The sequence below is a fragment of the Empidonax traillii genome, unplaced genomic scaffold (assembly GCF_003031625.1).
Source record: "Empidonax traillii isolate 1590-97213 ecotype Southwest subspecies unplaced genomic scaffold, ASM303162v1 scaffold73:size1297144, whole genome shotgun sequence".
NCBI classification, from domain to species: domain Eukaryota; kingdom Metazoa; phylum Chordata; class Aves; order Passeriformes; family Tyrannidae; genus Empidonax; species Empidonax traillii.
This window is the reverse complement of record NW_020955266.1, coordinates 1,145,735-1,164,687: the sequence shown is the minus strand read 5'-3', so window position 1 is coordinate 1,164,687 and position 18,953 is coordinate 1,145,735. Positions and strand designations below refer to the sequence as shown.

The 18,953-nt window shown below is 54.8% G+C and overlaps 1 protein-coding gene across 19 annotated transcripts in view; it reads left to right on the top strand.

The window, feature by feature from the left end:
* The first annotated feature begins 3,460 nt into the window (after positions 1-3,460).
* Positions 3,461-18,953, top strand: part of CACNA1G (calcium voltage-gated channel subunit alpha1 G) — a 145,901-nt gene continuing 130,408 nt past the window's right edge. For all 19 annotated transcript variants that reach the window (XM_027880666.1, XM_027880660.1, XM_027880662.1 and 16 more), the window contains exon 1: positions 3,461-4,088. In XM_027880666.1, the coding sequence (XP_027736467.1) occupies positions 3,847-4,088 (242 nt within the window). In that variant the 5' untranslated portion in view covers positions 3,461-3,846. The remainder of the gene's footprint in view (positions 4,089-18,953) is intronic.

Genomic DNA, 18,953 nt, shown 5'->3' with positions numbered 1-18,953 from the left:
TCACTCAGCCCCGAGCCAGATGCCTATATGGGTTCCATCTACGGCTCCCAGAACTGATAGAAATATTATCCTGCCTTATTAAAATCACCCACAGCTACTGCAGCTGTATGTCAACAGCAAAACAAATAGCGACTGGTTCCCATCGGGTTGGAGCCTCTCTGCTCAGGCTGTCTTCAATCCTCCTCCTGCCAAAGTGGTTACAGATGTAGGCTTTTCCCGTTGCAGCTCAGAGCAGCTCCTGTACGGCCGATTCCAAATCCCATTACCGCGCCGGAGCCGTCTTTGGTGAGCATCAGCTCCGCTAAAGCTCCCCTCGATGTGAAATATTGCTCACAGTGCTTTTCCTAAAAGTACTGCTAAGGAGGAGAGTGCAGTGCTGTACTACCCCAAAAGATCCCCTAAAAGGGGGTAGGGGGTGGGAGGGAGGAGAGGAGATCAAGGGGACTATGCTGGGATGAAAGCAGGGCTGCCTCCTTCTCCTCAGGTGTCCCTGCCAGGAGTCTGCTGAGTAATTTGGTGTGCATTGCATGTGCTGTTGAGGGCATAACTGATGTTGTAGAGCATGACTCCCCTTCCTCTTGCTGTCCAAAACCACCACAACCCTAAAATTCCTGCCACCACCCAACCTGTCCCTGGCTCACCCCCATTTCTCTCTCCTGTGCTATCTTTGGTATAATTAGGAGGCCAGGACTGTGCATGTGAGGTGACAGTGACCTCATTAGTTTCTTATGCCGTATTGAAATTTCTGCTCATTTGCATCCCAAATCCCCAAATGTGCAGCTCTGGTCTCCAGGGTCACTTTTAGCTGCTTTCCATCCTTCTCACCAAGGCTCAGGGCTGGAGCTGTGTTCCCTCTTCTCAACAGATTGCTCCACTTCTGTCTGGAAGTTGAATGAACCCCCCTTAAACAAACCCCCTTGTTTGAGGAAGACAAATTCCTAGTCTAACCTGGAGGGGTGGGAAGGGCTCCCTGAGGAGATGCCCTGGGCTGGGGCAGTGCTGGGAGGGGGCTTCTGGTTTAACTCCTCTGCCCACCCAAGTGAGATGGGGGATGACAAACACCCCCAGCTGGGCTGTGATGGGCTCTGGGCTCTCACCCCTCTGAGATCCACAACCAAGATCACTCTTCCCTAGCAAAAGCATCTTTTTAGTTTAGTGTTTGCTGATGCCAAAATCCTGTTAGACTGGTGGTACTGGCTTGATCCTCCTGAGATGTCTGGGTGCTTCACTTTAAGGATATATGGCTCTGTCAAGCCTTTCTTCTTTTCTCGTCCTAGTTGGAGGGAGAATGCTATTGGAGATGGGAAGGTTTGCATTGTCTCTCCTGTGTGATGTTGGATCCCTTTATAGGGCAGGTATCTTCTAAAGCAAAATGCTTTCAATCCTCACAACGAGCATAATTCTTGAAAATGTATGCAATAAACAAAACGAGCCAAATGTAATTAAAATGGAGACAGCATATAATCTGGTAACCCACTTAGAGGCTCAAAGCTGCAGCTTTTAAAAAAATGTTTGCTCCAAATCCATTTAAATAAACAGACCAGCACACAAAGGCTCTCTGTACATTATCAAGATACAAAGAGAATCGGATCAAAAGCAGCTGTGACCAGGCTGTACATATGTAGCGAGGAAATTGCTTGATCTAAGACTGCACCTTGTACATGCAAATGTGTTTGTGGACCTTCCTGGGATTTGTATTTGTACTACAGCCGAGCTGCCGGGCTGCTGGGCTGTGCCGTGCCAGGGGGCAAAGGCTGGTGTGTGCCCCACCACAGGAGGGTTGGCTGGGGAATGAGGGAGCTCCCGGTGTGCTGGTGTGTCCGTTCGTTTTGGCTGGAGCAGAGAGAGGCCAAAGATCAGCTGAGGCTGCCCTTTCCATGGGTGCACACACTGCATCCAGAGCAGGGAATTGCTCAGAAACCTGTGAAACAAATAGGAGTCCCTGTCCTTGGCACCCATGTTGCAGGCTCTCCGCTTGCCTGGTGTCACACGTGCCAAGTGCTGTCACACTTGTGTCCCCCTGGGCTTGCAGGAGGGTCTCCTGACCCTGGGGGGGGGGCGTGGGGTTTGCATCTCCTCCTCTGCCTGGACACCATCTCTCAGCTCTGCAGCAGAGCCCAACTGGCCTTGAAGTTTTGCCAATAGCCATGTGATTTGTCTCGGGCTGGACAGCACAGGCTGTGAATCCAAGATAGAGTATGCTCCCAGGCCAGCAGGATTTGGCCAAGAGAAAGCCTTCTGGGTCAGACAGGAACATCTGCCTGTTGTTCTTGCAGGTGGTTTGGACTAGCTGGAGCTCTTGGCATTTATAGATATAAATTATGTGGGGGGCTACCGGGGAAGGGTAAGAAAGCTGTTTCTCAGATGGCAAAAAGTGTTTGGAAGCAGGGTTCTGCCTCAGCCTGGGGACACCTGCACTCAAAATGAGGACTGCTGGTAGAAAATCCTTTACTGTGGCCCCGCTGGAGGAAGGTCTCTGGCTCGGCGTGCTGTACTCTCTGCTCGGGCCGTGTGTCCCCTCCTCCCCGGGGATGCTGGCGGCCGGTGCCCGCCGTCGAGGCCGGTTCCCGCCGCTGCCGGGACTCGCACCGGCAGAGGGAGCTCCGGCCGCGTCCTCCGAGCAGGGGGGACCGCGGGGAACCCGCTGCTCCCGCGGTTGGGGGATGGCGAGTCCCCCTCGCCTGCTCGGGGCCGGGTCCCCCTGCGAGCTGCTGGCTAGGATTGTGTCCCCACGCAGCGTAGGGGTGGCTCCAGATGGGTTGGCCCCTCGCAAGGAGCCGGGGGCTGGGGTGGCACCGGGAGGTGACCCATATGCGCCGAGCCCAACAGCACGGTCTCCGCTCGCAAGCGGTGGGGGACGGGGCAGGAGGCGGCAGGGCGAGGGTCTAGGACAGGGTTTAGGCGGCACACGGGAGGGCTCCGTACCTGTTCCTGTTTCCCTCGGTACCTTGGCCCTGGCTGGCCGCGCTCGCCTGCGGCTCTTCCCTCCCGCAGGAGCGGCCCCGCGGGGCAGTCGCCCCCCGCCCCATCTCTTCCTCCTTGCCTTTCACCGACTTCCCCCTCTCCCGGTGCTGCAGTGTCCCACTGGGCGCTGCCTCCGCCTAACACAGCGCGGGGCTTTCCCACTCCTCCCCGCCCCCGGCGCTGCAGGTCCCCGTTCCCCCCAACCCCGCATTTCCCCCCAGGGCAGGGGGTGCCCGAACCCGACCCCCGCCGGGTGCGCCCCGTCCATCCCCGCCGGGGACCGTCCTGCCCGTCCAGCTGTGCCGCCGGGACGGACACCCCCGGCAGCCAATGGGGAGGAGCGGAGGGGCCGGGGGGGAGCCCCCATTGGCGGCGGGGGGAGGAGGAGCCGGGACTTGAAGTTGGAGTGAGGGATCCAGCTGTGCGGGAGCGCTCGGATCGGCGCGGCCGCCGCGGGAGCATCCTCCGCCGCCGCCCGCCCGTCCCCGCGGCGCCGGGCAGCATCCCCCGCTCCCGGGCAGATGTTGGGGCGCGGAGGGGACAGGCAGAGCCGCTAAGGCGGCCCGCCCCGCGGGTGGGGGCCAGCAGCCGGCAGCGGGGGCCGCCCCGCCGCCGCCTCCCTGCCCGCGGCTCGCCCGGCTCGGGCCCCCGGAGGCACGGCGAGGAGGAGCTACGGAGCCCGCAGACGGCAGGGCAGGGCGAGGGGGGCGGCCTGGCCCCGGCGGGGGGCGAGGCAGCGGCTCGCCCGGCCATGCCACCCCGGCGCTGAAGCCGCCCCGCCGCAGCCCCCAGCCCCCCGGCCCCGCCATGGCCTCGCCCCTCTAGTTGTCCCACCGGCTCGCCTCGCGTCGCCCCGGCTCCCCCGGGGCCGCCGGCCGGAGGATGGACGAGGATGGACCGAGAGCGGCCGAGGAGGATCCTGAGCCGGGCAGAGCCAAGACTTTCATCCGCCTTAATGACCTGTCCGGGGCCGGGAGCCGCCCGGGGCCGGGGGACAGGGAGGCGGGCAGCGGCGACTCAGAGGCGGAGGCGCTGCCCTACCCGGCGCTGGCCCCCGTCGTCTTCTTCTACCTGAGCCAGGAGAGCCGGCCGCGGAGCTGGTGCCTCCGGCTGGTCTGTAACCCGTATCCTTTGCAGGTGTTCGGCGGCGAGGTAAGCCCTGCGGGGCCCCCCCACCCTCGGAGCGGCGGGCAGGCCGGGGGGCACCTCCCGCCTGGAGCCCGCTGGGTGATGGGGAAGGAGCGGGGTTTTGGGAGGACCCGTCACCCGCCGTCCTGGATAGCGGGGGGCACCCGGCGGCGCTCGCCCCCTCCGCCGTGCTCGCCCGGGAAGTTTTTCCGGGCTGTTGCAGGGGCTCGGCGGTCCCTGCCGGGGTGCGGGGCTCTCCTCCTGCGGAGCTCCCCTCCCCCGGCCGCCCCGCCGCGATGCCGCGGCTCCCGCTGGCTCCGTCGCACGGGGAGCTGGAGCAGGAGCTGCGGGCGGGCGGCCCATCCTTCCCCGGGGATCGGCGGCCTCCGGTCCCGCTCCCCTGACACACCGAGCGACCCTAGTATCGGTTTCCCCCCTTGCAGACCCGTCCTTCCTCTCTAACCCGTTTCTCCCCCGTCCCCGGTTCCTTCCTCGAGGGTTTGGGGGGAACGGGGGATATGGTGTGCAATCTGAGGGGAGGTGGAGGTGTGTGGGGGGTTGAGTTGCTGCCCAGCTCAAGGGTCCCTAAATAATTCAGGGTGTTCAAGGCCGCCTGAAGGGGTTCTGCAGTGCCCCGGGGGATGCTCCTTGCTTGAAAGGGTCGGGGCAAGCTGAGGGTCACAGTCCCTGGGTGTGCACGGGCCAAGGGCAACTGTTTGTCAGGTCCTGGGGTGAGCTGTGCCTCCCCAAAAGCTTCTGGTCTCCTTCTGAACTCCCTGTCTGCTTCGGCACAGGCTCTGTGTCTGAGCCGCTTTAGTCAAGTTTAAGCTTTCAAAAGAAAGGGAGAAGAAAAAAAATATTAAAAGAAGTAGAGGAGACAATAGAAAAATTTCTTCTTGCCACACTCTTTAAAGCCTCCCTCGGAGTTGAGTTGCAACCAGCACACGGTTTGTAGCATTCCAAGTATTTTACCATCCCCAAACTCCAGTTCCATTATGGAACGGCATGAAATAAAGCGCAGCGCTGTGGCTTCCAGCAGGGGCTGGTGCGGGAGAGGCAGCGCTGCCCGGGAAGTTACCGGGTCCGTGCTGCGATGCCGATGCGAAAGGCAGGCGAGCAGGTCTGGGCAGCAACCCCACATCTGGAGGGGGAGAGGCTGTGCAGTAGCGGGGAGGACATGTTACATGGTATAGAGGGCCAGAATATCCTGTGAGAGTCGTCCCCAGCTCCTGGTGTTCGGGAACTGTTAGGAATTACATCTCGGCTGAGGTTGGTGTGCCTGGGAAGAGCAGCAAGGGTCTGCTGGAGTTGTGGATATTGTTTTACTTGAGCTTCAGCAATTATTTCACTGGTAAAAAGGCCGCCTTCTTTCCTAAAATGTCCCCCAGGATGGAAAAAACTGAGATTTCTCTTCCCAGTCGTGAATACTCCCAGCAGTTTCCCCCCCAAATCTCTTTCACACCAGCTAAGCACTTCAAAGCTGTGTTTATTTAAACATCTTAGAAATCTTGCAACTTTGTGAAGCCTTCTGTTTTGGAAAGAAATATTAACGACAGACGACAGGCTGCAAGTCAGTGTGTTCTTGTTGCCTACTATGACTAATATTATTTATGAATGCTGGTTTAAATACGTTTCCAAGTCTCTCTGTTCTTTTTTTTTTTTTTCCTTTTTTCATTTTTAATCTTTGTAATGATGTTTTGAATCTGGTGTTAACACCTGCATGGTTTTAGTGTTTTTGGTAAAATGTCCCACCCCAGTAAGGGCTTGAAATGTGTCTTCTCCTCTGTGGCTGCAAATACAGGCTGATTAACTTTTGTCCTTGGAAAATTAGTGGTATTGTGGGCACCTGCAAGCACCACTGCAAGCAGGGGATGAGCATGAGGTGCAGCCCTGCAAGCTGGGGATTTTCTTGTCACCAGTTCCTCACTTGTTACCGACGGAGAAAGGCGCTTGCTGGGAGCCCTGGGGCCAGCGGGGATGATGCTGTGGGTCTCTGAGTCGTGTGGCTGCGTGCAGCTGTTTGTTTTCAGGGTCACTGACCCAGAATTGGGGGAGTTTATTTAACAGCAACACCAAAAAAAAAAAAAAAAAGGGCACTTCAGCCTACAGATGAGAGGGAGGCAGTGGCCGGCTTGGCACCCACAGTGTGTCCTGTCACTCGCTGGGCTGTTCGACTGAGCATCGCCTCGCTCGTCCCTTCAGCTCTCTGCAGCCCCAGTGCTGGAGCTGAGCCTCTTCTTTGTTTATATTCCTTATTGTTTTCCTTTACTGTGGTGGGGCCATAGAGTGGCCCTTCTCAGGCTGTAATCTTCTAGGAATTGTGCCCCAGTGCTAAAACCATATAATCACGTTGCTGGAAAGTCTTTGTTGCCACCAGCTGCCCTGGAGAGGAGTGGCAGCGCTTTGGCTCACATGGCTGGTGAATCCTGTCCTAGCTCTAGAGGGTTTGGAGCTTTCACTGGCTTCTGCCACTCTCACGGGTGATTTTTACCTTTCTGCATCTGCTCATGCAGAAACTGGGTGGGAGGGCTCTGGTTTGAGCTGTGCCTGTGTAGATGGGCAGCTTGGGGCTTGGCCAGGTGGGTTTATGGTGCTCTAATCCAGCTGATAAACCAACTTTGCTGTTGATGGGGCATTGGGAGAAGATGCAGGACCCACTCTTGCCCCGGGAAGGACAGCTTGTGCCCCCAGGGAGCAGCTGGAGCACCTGGGATGCTGCTCTCCATCCCTGTCCAGCCTGTTTGTGTGGCAGTTGAGGATGACGTGGGGTTAGGGAAGGGTGGTGGTTGAGGTGCTGAGTATCCAGTAAGGATGCAAAGTTCTGTGGAAGTGGTTTGTTGACCTCTTCTGCCATGTGTCTGTTCAGAGTATCCTCTACCTGGATGGAGGAGTTTTTTCTCTTGCTGTCTGGTGTGGAGATGGGGGAGGGTTCTGTGCTGCTCTCCTGCTTCTCTCCCTTAAGGCTAGAAAGAGGTCATGAAGTTTGTCCTGATCCAGAAATTCTCCAGAGCCTGAAATCTTGTGGTTTTTAAACACGTATCATCCTGTCAAGCTGTCCTCCCCCTCCACTCCATCCTGGTTCTTTGAGTGAAAACCTCTTTGGGTACTGTGAGGAACTGGGGGGATGAGCCTGGTTGCCCACCTGCATATTCCCAGTGGCTCTGTGATGGAAGGTTCTGGCCTGAATGAGAACTGCCTGGGCCAAAAGGGAAGGAGCAGGGACATGTTTAATGGTCACAGTGCTGGATTTACAGGCTCAGCAAGGTGGGAAGGACTGTGGCACATGCAGGGTGTCCTGGTGTGCATGCTGGAGAGGCTATGAGAGGAGAAGCAAGAGTCTCTCAGGGGGGAGAAAAGAGGAGGCAAGCTGGTTACTTGACTTTCAGTTCTAAAATAAAAGCACCATGAAGGCTGGGAGGATGAAAGGCTGTAGCAGGGTCTGTGCCAGGCTGCTCCTCTGATCAGAGACAAGAAATGAGGCTATTTCTTGAGAGTTGAGGAGTGATTGAAGAGCGGGGATGGAGAAAGTGGGGAGGATGCTACTGCTTGGCGCTAAGAGCTCTGAATAGAAAAATAACAGTGCAACTGAAAGGGCCTGTGATATCTATTGTAGTACTGAGAACTGCCTCGTCCCCCGCGCTGTGCCTGCCTGCAGAGCACTGCTGCCTGGAGAGCAGCACACGGCAATGGGGGGGCTGCAAAACCTTCTGGAAAGTGCTCTTCCAGAAGGGGGAGATGCCCCCAAATTGGTTGAAATCCTATCTTTTCCTCCTGGTTTGGAGGGTGAAGGACAACCCTGTAAATTCCCTCGCTGGGGAGGGGAGGTTTGGGTGGCGCTGGGAGGAGCGCTCCCATCCCGCTTGGCTGCTCTGCAGCACAGTCCCTGGGATTTGGGGTTTGAGAATGGCTTTAGCAAAGAAACACGTCTTGATCTGGTCACAGAAAGCAGCCCTGCTTTCTGTCTGCAATAAAACACGGAGGGCTCTTCTAGCAGCTGCCTCACATGGCCCCACTAGCTCCCCAGTAGGGAAAGGTCAAAGCTCAGTCCTGGGGAGATGCTGAGTGCCCCCAGCTCTCCTTGGAAGTCAGCGCTGCTCATTTCCCAGTCACTTCTAGGAGTGGGTCTGGAGCTTCTGTGGCCTCACACCAAGGCTTATATGAGGTCTGTGCCAGGGTGGCTCATGGGGTGGCTGGAGCTGCTGTGATGGAGCTTGGTGCATTCTGGAAGGCAGTGCTGGCCCTGCTGAGGGGATGGTCAGACCTTGCCTGCTGAGCTCAGCCTGAGCACTGATGGTCTGTGTGTCAGCCCCACTCTGCATTGGCATGGCCAGAACCAGCTCTTCTGGAGGGACATGTCTGTGTGTCCAACTGCTACGAAGACAGGACCCTCCTGCCTGGTGGGGATTAGAACTGAACCTGCTGAGCTGTGTTGTGTTTTGGGCTCCCCAGCCCTGGCAGTGCCCACTGCAGCTCTCCCTCCTGTGGGGATGTAATGAGGGCAGTGAGTGAGCAAAACCCCCATCACCTCATGGGAACTTGGGGTCCTCACCCCCTTCTTGGCTGTGCCAACTCATGGGGGTAGCCCAGCACTTCTTGTGCTGCTGTTTGAAGGGTTCAATGTAGTGCAGGGTTAAAAATAATATTTTTTTGTTATCAAAAGGGTATGTTGTGAGGGGAGAGCGCACGTGGTGTCCTTTACACTTCGGTACATTTGTTCCAGCCTCGCTTTGGAGTTTAACAAAGCAAAAAGCTTTGATTTGACAGGTCAGACCTGAAATGGATCTTGTTTCGATTTAAAAACCCCACAAAAGAGCCAGAATCCATTTGCTTTACCTGTGCCTGATCCATCCCAGGGCACCTGAGCTTGTTTCTCTCCTGTGACCCAGTTCGACGTTCCGTGCCTCCCCAGACAGATGGAAACGCTCCCGCTGCAGCTGAGCCTCTGCCAGCTCTGTGCCCCTTCCCTGGCTGCTGGGGAGAAATGAAACACGACTTGTCTGGCTGATCCCTGGCTGAGGGGGCTCCTGCAGCCCCTGGCCCTCCTGTCTGGGATGGAGCATCCTGCTGCTGACACATCCCTGGGCTCACACCAGCTCCTGTGTGAGGATCTCAGAGAGAAACAGGGCCCATCACCTTCTAGCCAGGGCTGCACAGGGGGCCATGACAAGTGGTTATTTCCCTCATCCCAGGGGACAAATGACTGCAAATCCTCTTCCCTGCTGTTCACAAAGCCTTCGGGAGCTCAGCAGGAGCAGCGGGCGGTGTCCACCTCCCAGAGCTGTGCGCAGTGGCCAGCATCCCTCTCATCCCTGCCTCGCCAGCAGAGCCAGGAGCCACTCGATCCCAACCTGGCTAACACACCACACCTCACCAGGGACCTCTGGACCCATCCATCGCCCAGCTCTGCTGGCAGCCAGGCGCTTCCTTTGCTCCCTGCGTGTGTGTGTGTGTGTGTGTTTTAAGGAGATTCTTCTGCGAATTCCCTCTTCCAGGCTGTTGTGTCACATCTGGAAGTTTGTGTAGGAGTTTATCCAAGCGCTGGAGTACAGCGCAGCTTTTTCTCATTTAAAAATCATAGGCTGGCATTTTGAAGCGGGCTGGGGTGGAGAGGGGAGGGGTGGTGGTGGGGGAATGGGAGAGGGAAGCTGTCTGCCAAAAAGGAGACTGGAGCAGAGGAATTGTAATGACTTCCAGAAGTTTTCTTTCTTTCTTCCTTTCTTGCTTTCCCTCCCTCTCTCCCGGCGCGCAGACAAAAGGCTCGGCCTCATGCAGTTCGTGGTTATGTCATCCCGGCGCGGGGAGCCCCGGCCGGGAGGGGTGGCCCCGTCCTGCCCGGGGACCCCGCGTTGCTCGGGGACAGCTCTGCTTTGGCTCCTTGTAGGAAATCCGGAACAAGGGCTCCCATGCCGGGTGGGGGGGCTGTCTCTGGAGACCTGCTTGATATCAGCTCACAGAATATCACTGAGTTGGAAGGGACCCACAAGGATCAGCGAGTCCAACTCTTAAGTGGATGGTCCCTACGGGGCTGCTTTTTATCTGGGGCCAGGAGCTGGGGCAGGGTGGCTGGGAGGGGATCTCGGCTCTCCCCCAGCCTCTCATGCCCAGGACTGGGGGGGGGTCAGGCGGGTGGGGATTCAGGATGGGGCTGGACTACCCCAGACACCACCACTCATCCCTGGGGCCAGTGTGTCTCCCATCAGACTCCCTGCCCTCAACTTGATCGGCTTTTGTGTTCTCTCCCCTGTTCAGTAGCATGGGGTGCTGGAGCCAGTCTGGAAATGTCCGTGATTTTATGATGCATAGAAAATTTTCTGCTTTCTTCTCCCCCAGCACCCCCTGCAGAAGTTTTGGCGTCATGCTGAAAAATGCTGCTTTCTCATTTTTACTTTAAACTCTTTTTCACTTTTTTTTTTTTTTTTTCCCCACCCCCATGCAGAAAAGACCAAGTTTTGGATAGCCCCAAGTTTTGGATTGCCCCAAGTTCCCTGCCCAGGTCTCTCTCAGCTCTCCCTTTTTTTTTTTTTTTTTTTTTTTTCCTCCTACTGTTTTGCTGGAAGGGAGCAAAACCTTTGGCCAAAATGAACCTCCCTGATGGCTTTTGCACTTGGATCATGAAACCATTTTCCCTTGGCAGAGGACCCGTGGGGAGCCTTTGCCCCCGGCAGCTTTGCTGGCTGGAAGGAGGGTCTGAGGGAGCGGGGCTGTCCTTGGGGAGCCGGGGAAGGAGCATCCGGAGTCAGGTTGGAAGGGCTTTGAAGCTTCACTGTGGTTTGGAAGGGGTTGAATTTCCTATTTAATTAGGAGGCCTAAGTGTTTCTGGGTTTGTTATGAGGCCAGACCGTGGCTTTCCCTTCCCCGGCGCCTTGGCTCTCCGCTGAGCGACCTAGAAGTGAAATGTTCCCTTTGGATGGTGATGCACATGGAGGTTTCCCCCAACCTGGGTTCGTTTGGCTTCTGCTTTCGCCAGCCTTGGCCTCTCACCCAGGAATCTGGCCTGGTGCTAAGAAATAAAGCAAAAAAAAAAAAGGAGAAGGGGGGGGGGGGGAGGAAATTCTCATGGTTTTATATAACAGAGTGAGTAACGACCGGCCGTGCTTTGGGATGCTCTCACATCTGCTTCCTACCAAAGCCCCGGCAAAGAAGCTTCGAGCAGATGGAAAAAACACATTTTTCAGCCTGAATATTTGCTGAGGGAAGCTTTGAGGCTCGCTCTCCGCGCTGGCTGCCGTGGTGCTGGTTACTGCCTTACGGGAAAGGGGCTCTAGGGGTGCCAGGAGCAGCACCGTGTGCCCGAGGTGTGGCACGGCCGGGCAGGTCCTGGCGCGAGCCGTGGCCACACACACGTGCGTGGGACCAGGACGTGCCCGTGACTCAGCCCTCAGAAGTTCACCGGTTAGTCACAAGTAGATGGAAATTGTCTATTGGTTTGGCTCCTGCGCCTGAAATGTTGTTTTGGTTGGGATTTTCAGCGTGTTCCCTAGGCACAAGGGACTGGCGGCTGTTTGGTGTTGGGGCTGTTTTTGAGGGTTTTTTTTTTTTGTTGTTTTTTGTCACCTGTGTCCTCCTGGCTTTTTCTCTCCCTCTGCCAGGATGGGAAATCCGGGGGTGAGGGCAGGAGAGGTCTGAAAATGGGAACAAAATGCTAAAGCAGGTGATGAGTGAGAGCTGGGAGCTTGGCACAGATGAGCTTATAAAGAAAAGGGGATTTATTTACTGTAATCCAGACGCTAGCCCCACACTTACAGGGTTCCTGGTGCAAAGTATCCTTATGTTTATCTCTAATTTGGTTCTTTTCCAAGAGGTTTCCCCCAGTGCATCCACCAAACCAGCTCTGAGATCTCCCTAACCCTGGGGGCTGAAGGCAAACCCACGGCTGGTGGCAGGGGAGCTGGGTGAGGGGATTCACAGGGATTCACCCACCTTGGCCGCCCAACCGCCCCGGGGGGGGTTTTATGCCTCCAGGATTTCCAGTGATTCATAACTTAATCAGGTCAGGTTTAGCACTCCCTCCTCCTCTGATGTTATTGACCGCCTCTGTGTTCTCTCCTGAGATGCTGGTGGCCAGAGCAGCCCAAGGCAGAGCCTTCCCCTGCCCAGATGGTGAACAGGGCTTGTTAATGATTTGCTAATTCAATTAGAAAGTGCTCGTTAACCCATGGCGAGGCTGAAGCTCCCTTCTGGAGGGCAGGGTTCGCCCCCATGCCTGCGACTCCTGCTGCCAAAACATTTATTTGGTGTTAAGCTGCCAGCCACGCTATGCAAATAGAGATGTTAATCATGAATAAGGTTCATTTTTAGCTCTGGGTTGAGACTAGACTTGGGAAGAACCCGGCTCCGGGGAGGGGGGAAGGTGGTGGGAGCTCTGCCACGGTGGGTTCACAAACCCCAGGGCCGGGTTGGCCGGATCCTGCGGAAGGGAACAAACATCTCGGCTCCTGCTCAGCCCCAGGGTCCGTAGGAATAAAATGTTCCTTCTGCTGAGGGTTGAATAAGGCTTTTAAGTGCGTTTGATGGGCTGCACTTTAACCAGCCTCCTCCGCGTCGGCGTTAGCTGCTAATAGCAATGAATCCCAGGTCTGGGCTGGCGGTCCCCGTGCCTGTGTTGGATGCAAAATGTCTTTGATTTGGGAACCATCATGTCTAGATAACCTGGCTGTAGCAATTCTACCTTAATGGGAGAAAACAGAAACTCCAGTAAGAATTATAAATAATGGAGCCCTCTGATGCTTCATTGAATTAATGCTTATTTGGGCAGATAGGGAGGAAAAGAATTAAATTAATATCTGACTTGTAACTGCTACTGTATGTGGTTATTGACTTATCTTGCTTTGGAGGGCCATAAATATGTCTTGGGATATACCCCTGAGACTCTAATCTGCTCAGGGTCACAGTGCAGGTCTGTCTCTGACGTTCCTTCAGAGACTCATTCTGACTTCTAGGGTCAAAAATCTGAATTCCTCTGACAAAGGATTCAGCCACGTGTGGAGGGGAATGTGTTTGCACTTTATGGCAAGCACACAGCATAAATCTTGAAGGTCTCTGCCTCGTATAAATTGCTTTATTGTCTGTGATCTATGGCTGGCTCAGTGCTGGAGGGTGTGGAGCCCAGTTTGACTTGGGGGAGAGGTCCAGGTGAAGCTTCTTGGCTCTGTCTGGGGTTGGAATGGATCACAGCTGGAGCCTCGTACTCTTGTCCACTCCCTTTTTCCCCGTACCTGGAATTTTGTGCCCCTTAGGCAGTGGTTTGGAGGTTGAGAATGGCTTAGTGAGATAAGCTGAGGGTTCTGGGTGTGCCCCTGAATAACCCTGCCCAAGGGGTTTGGGTATTCATGAGCCTGGGGAGAGGGCCTGAGCTATGCCAGTTATTCTCTAGCTAAGGTGGACATTTTCTTCCCACCCCTTGGGCTGTGTTTTGTGTAGGGGATATCTCACTGCCTACGAGACTGTCCTCATGGCAGTGTGTCTTGAGCCTGGTCTCTGGCACAGCTCATGTTAGCTGGAAAGGTCCCTGGGCCAGGTGAGCAGTGCTCTCACCCCCAACCCTCCCCTGCCCTATTGCTTCAGGCCCTGTGCATCCTGGATGAGGCATTGCTTCGGTGAGGGTATTTGTCAGGAGGCTTCCCTTGGAATGGAGCGCATCCTGTCCCACCAGCAGCCCCTTTCCCAGGCCCTGCCTCACCCCTCCAGACGCCAACATGCTGTTCCTGTGGGAGCAACTTCCCCCCCCACTGTGGGCAAATTGCAGCCCCTTCTTCTTCAGAAACTGCTCATGGCAGCAGCACAGGGGAATCCTTCCTTTTTCCAGGCTGGGAAACAGCAGAGCAGCTCATGGCCAGCGTGGGGTACCCGCAGCGAGGGTGGAGACACTTCTGCCTTCATCTCAGTAAATGGGCTCTGGCTCCTCCAGCAGCGGATGTTCACATCTCAGCTGGGTTTTGGGCTTGGCTTTTTGCTGGGCTTTGTTTTCTCTTTTCTTGTAGCCCCATGAAGCTGGATTGACTCAGCTCTGGGAGCTCAGAGGGTTGGGCAAGTGGGGGTCAAGCTGCAAATCTGGTGGTTAACTGGGGGGGAGAAAAAAGATGCACTGGAAGTGCTTTGCTGTGCCTCCCCCTCTTCTGAATCTCCCCCGTTCATCTGCTGAACACCTTGATTTATTTCACCTTTTTTTTTTTTTTTTACTATTGCCTGGGTTTTGCATCGGGGGCAGGATGGAGGTTGGGGGGGGTGTGTGTGCGATGAAGCTATTCGAGGAGTTGTGATCTCTGCATTTCATTTTGCAGTTCAGCTGGAAAGATCTCGTTTCCAAATACACCCACACACAGGCACAGCAAGAGAGAGCGCAGGGGAGGGAGCTGCTCAAGGGGGATGGGGCTGCGCAGGGAGGGCTGGGGGCCTTTGGCAAAGCTGATTTGGAGAGGTCCATTGCCTTTATCCGAGGGCAGGAGGTGCCTCTGCCTCAGCCTTGTGTCTTAAGGCCATGCAAGTGCTTTGGCTGCACCCGAGGGTACCTGGCTGCTTTAGTCCAGAGCAAAGAGAGGATGGGAGGAATGAGGGGCCTTGAGCAGAGCCCTTGTACTGAGCCTGGAATTGACCTCAAGAGCATCCAGGGGACTACAGGGCAGTTTTGGGGTTGCTAATGTGTATGTACACACATGTCCCCACCACGGGCTGATCAATGCCAGGGCATGGCAGTGTGTGGTGAGATCTGCTTTTGCGATGGAAGAAGAGCAAAGGCACAGAAAGGAGGCACAAAACTCCTCTCCCTGTGACCTTCAGGCCAAAATCATCTTGTTTCCAAGGATGAAACAGTGGTTTCTGTAAATCTCCATCCACACTGTGTCTCTCCAGTACCTTCCTGGGTAATACCTGGGCCCTGACTCCAGTTCTTTGTTTCTGGCGGAGCTGGTGGTGGGGTGGACACATCCTGCACCTCCCTGCATTGTCAAGGATGGGGTTAGTGGAAAACAAAGGAACCTCCATCCCAGTGGGCATCTGGATGTGCAGCAGTGGGTAAAGGTCAGGGTGACAACCTGAGCAGATGGGGACTTGATGGTGGTGGAAGGTCTTGGAAAAACCCCTCAGCCTGCCTGGGCTGTGAGCAGACAGTAAGCTTTGCCTCTATGTCGGCGTGCCACGGGGCAATGTGAGGTCACTTGGCTGAGCCTCTGAATCTGGGTCCTTCCCCAGGTTTGGGGCTGTGGGGCAGCATGGGGTGCTGGGGTGTTGCCACAGGTACCTGTACCCCCACCCAGCTCCCCCCTGGGCCCCTTGGGTGGCTGCTGGTGGCACATCTGTAGCTCAGCCTCTGCACACCGCGTCCTCCCACCACCCCTTCGGGTCAGCGCGTGATTTTTTCCATCTCTCCGAAGCGGCTGAGCTCATACAACAATATTCCCTGGGCCAACACCGCTCCTTTTTGAAGTTCCTTGTTTTGGTATTCCTCAAACTTTCATATCCTCGGGCACGAAACGCAACACCCCTTGGCGCTGGAGGCTTTTCCCCGACGCTGTGGCTTTGGTTATCCCCAGCATCCTGCTGCCAGGTGAAACCGCTGCCCCGTCCCTGAGCTGCTGGCGGGTGCCATGTCCTCCCAAACTCACCACAAGTCTTAAATGGTGGTAGAACAGGATCCTTTGGCCACCTCGGCACGCCGCAGCGTGCCGCTGGCGGAGAGGCAGCCCGGCAGTGTTTGTCTTAGCTAGGGGCCACGGCTGAAGCCGGGGGCTCTGCCAAGCAGTGAAAATGCCAGAGCAGTGAGTTTTATCCCACGGTGTTTGATTTGTGGTCACGGCGGAAGTCGGGTCAGGAGTGAATGTGGAGGATGCGGCAGAAAAAGAGCGATTTCGAGACGGTCGCGAAAACATCTCGTGGTGTCAGAAGTCGGGATTTTCTCCTTTGTTTTTCCTCCCCCGCTGCTGGCTGTGCTGGCTGCGAGGTGAAGTTTATGGGAGAAATAGCGCGGTTCTGGGAAATATTTTGCCTAGCTTGTATTGTTGAATTTTATTTTCTCTTTTTCTGGCAGCGGATGAAGGAAAAAGGAACACAAACAGCTTGGCCGGTGGGGTGTTGGTCCAGAATCAGCTTGGGTAGTGAGCGGCTGCTTCGCTGGGGACAGAAAATACTCGAAAGCGGACAGGGTTTTCATTGCTTTCATTCCTCTCTCTCTCTCTGTGTGTCCCCGCTCTCAGCTGGCTCTTAGGCTGTTAAACGAGGGGTGAAGACATCTCCCTGTTAAGGCAAAGATGTGTGTTGATGCTCCTGGCCTCCCGTGTGTTCTCACTGATTAAAATCCTAAATTCTTCCATTTTTTTTACAAGATTTGGGGTTTCTGTGCTGAGATGGAGAGTCTCTATGGCAACAGCTAAAGGCAACTTTTATCCCTAACCTCCTTTTTTTTTTTTTTTTTTGGCAGAGGGGGGAAGAGGATAGGTGCTGATGCTGGGGCATCAATAACTATTTGAATCCTCTGAATATTTAGGGTGGAGAGGGCTGGGATTGTTTGAACTGAAATACAGATTTGCTTTGTGCCTATGAGGCCAGGGGACTGGACCCCTCTCCCCTCTGCCAATTAAAGTATTTTTTGACTGTGGGAGAGTGCAGAGTCCCATCCATCCCACCCCAAGGCCAGGGGTTTCCCACTTGGGTCTGTCATTTCCGGAGGAGTTTGGAGCCATTCTTGGAGCGTGATTGCAGCAGCATTTCAAGACACAATTAAAACCTGAACCTTTTAGGAAAAGTTGCAGCATGTAATAGAAAGGAAACCAGCTGGGCTAGATTGAAGCATAATAGGTTTTGGGAGTAATTTTTAGAATCCTATTCTGTAGGTCTTTCTAGAAAGATACTATACAATTTAATAACATGTTATATTCCTATATGTTATATTTAAATCATCCTATAGTATTGTGTAGGAGGAATCTAATTTTCCACTACAGGGTAATATACCTCTCTATAGGTTTTTGGTTGTGGGATTTTTTTTTTTTCATCCAATGGAGTTAAATGAAAAATTATATCCTTACTGGAAAATCTAACAAAATGATGAGAAAATAATACCCTTAATTTATTTAATAGAGCATATAAGTATTTTCCATAGGGGTTTATATGACTGCATAAAAACCCGGTTAGGACCTGTTGGGGAGGTGGTTTGAGATAGGATGGAGATGAGTTCAGATGCTGTCCTGGCCCAGCAGTGTGGGGGCTTGGGAGTGTCTAAATGGGGAAAAACTAAAAATAAATAAAAGCCAGGACTTTTCTTGCATCTCTATTTCCCCTCTTGGAATGCAGTTAAAGAGAAGATGGAGTGGTGGGCGCAGGGCTACAGTATGAGCTGCTGGAGTAGGGTGAGGCTGGGCACCAGATCCTGTCCTGGTGGTGTCTGCAGGGACTGGAGAAAGGAGCAAGGAGTTCTCCTTGTTCAGAGAAGCGGGCTTTGGAAATAGCAGGCAGGGGCTGTACACGCAACGTGGCTGTTTGCAGCAGGCTGAGGAAGGTGGGAGGGTGGTCCACCATGGGGTGGATGATGCACTTCCATGTATTTTACATTTACTCCCAGGGCTGAGTTCTGTTGTAGTGTTGCCTGGTGACACGTGGATTTGGCCATACCAGCATCTCCAAAATGAGACAAAGATGTATTCTCTGTGCTGGGCTGATGGGGAAGTGTGACAAGGTCCAGTGGGGAGATGGCAGCTGGGCCCTTCTACGTGCTTACCCTGCTTTGTGTGTGTCAGCTGTAAATCCCCGTTGCTGGGGTACATGTGGCTCTCTGTGGGAAAATGTGGGACAGAGGTTCCTCTTCACCTTAGCTTGGAGGTCCCCATCACCATGATGTCAGGGACCTGCATGGCCAGGTCCCCACTGGTCTCCCAGGTAGCTGGTACCACCCCAGAGAGAAGCAGGGGAAGGTGGTGGCCTTGGTCCTTCCAGGTCCCAAGAGGACAAGCGCCTTTTAATAGCCATGGCAACTAATAAGCCCTGCGTGGTGACAGCCCTGCTGTCTCCATGGAAACGGACCGAGCATCACATAGCAACATGTGCCTCACGTACCCATGGAAACGGGCCGGTAGCTTTTTAGCATCCTCTGTTAAATCTCTGCTCTGGGAGGTGGTGGTGGGGCTTATCCCAGGGTGGACCCACTGCTGTGAGGAGCAGGGCCTTGAGTGAAACTGGGGAAGGGCTCAGGGGCTGCAGGACCCCAGGGGCTTTGGAGGAGTTGGCTTTGTAAGGTGTCCCAGGGCACAGTCCAGTGGGATGTTCCCAGGCTGATGAAGATGTAGAGGGAAGGTGCTCGCTGTCCAGTTTTTGTCTTCCTCATGATGGCACAAGGACTTGGAGGGGGAGCAAAATGATTTTAATTAATCATCTGATGGGCTTGGGGTTGCTGAAGGGAGAGAAAAATAAGAGATGCTCAGAGCTGGAGGGCTGGAAACTACTTTGCCACAGGCAGAACTGAGTCACAGAAAGGTATTCGTGGGCGGGTTTTCTTTGTGGTGTCTGGGGTCACCTCATCCTCAAGCTGGGGTTTTCCCAGGCACCAAAATGGGGTGTAGGGGCTGAGATTGCTGCTCCTCGATGGGCAGCATCCAGGAAAAGAGGGAGGCAGCAGAACACGAACCGTCTCTCTATGCAGCCTGTGCTGTGGCGTGCTTAGCACCTCATTAACCAGCCTAAGGTGCTACAGGTTAATTAGGATTTGTAGCTGGTGAGTGTGAGTGGTCTGCTGGGGTCACACCATGGGAGGTTCAGAGCAGCCCCAGCTCATGTAAAACACTGAGGACGTCAAGTTGCAAACACGTGCTGGGTGAAGCATTCGCTCTGAGCCGCTTCAGGAAACACAGCCGTTCCCCGAATTTATCCACTAAGAGGCT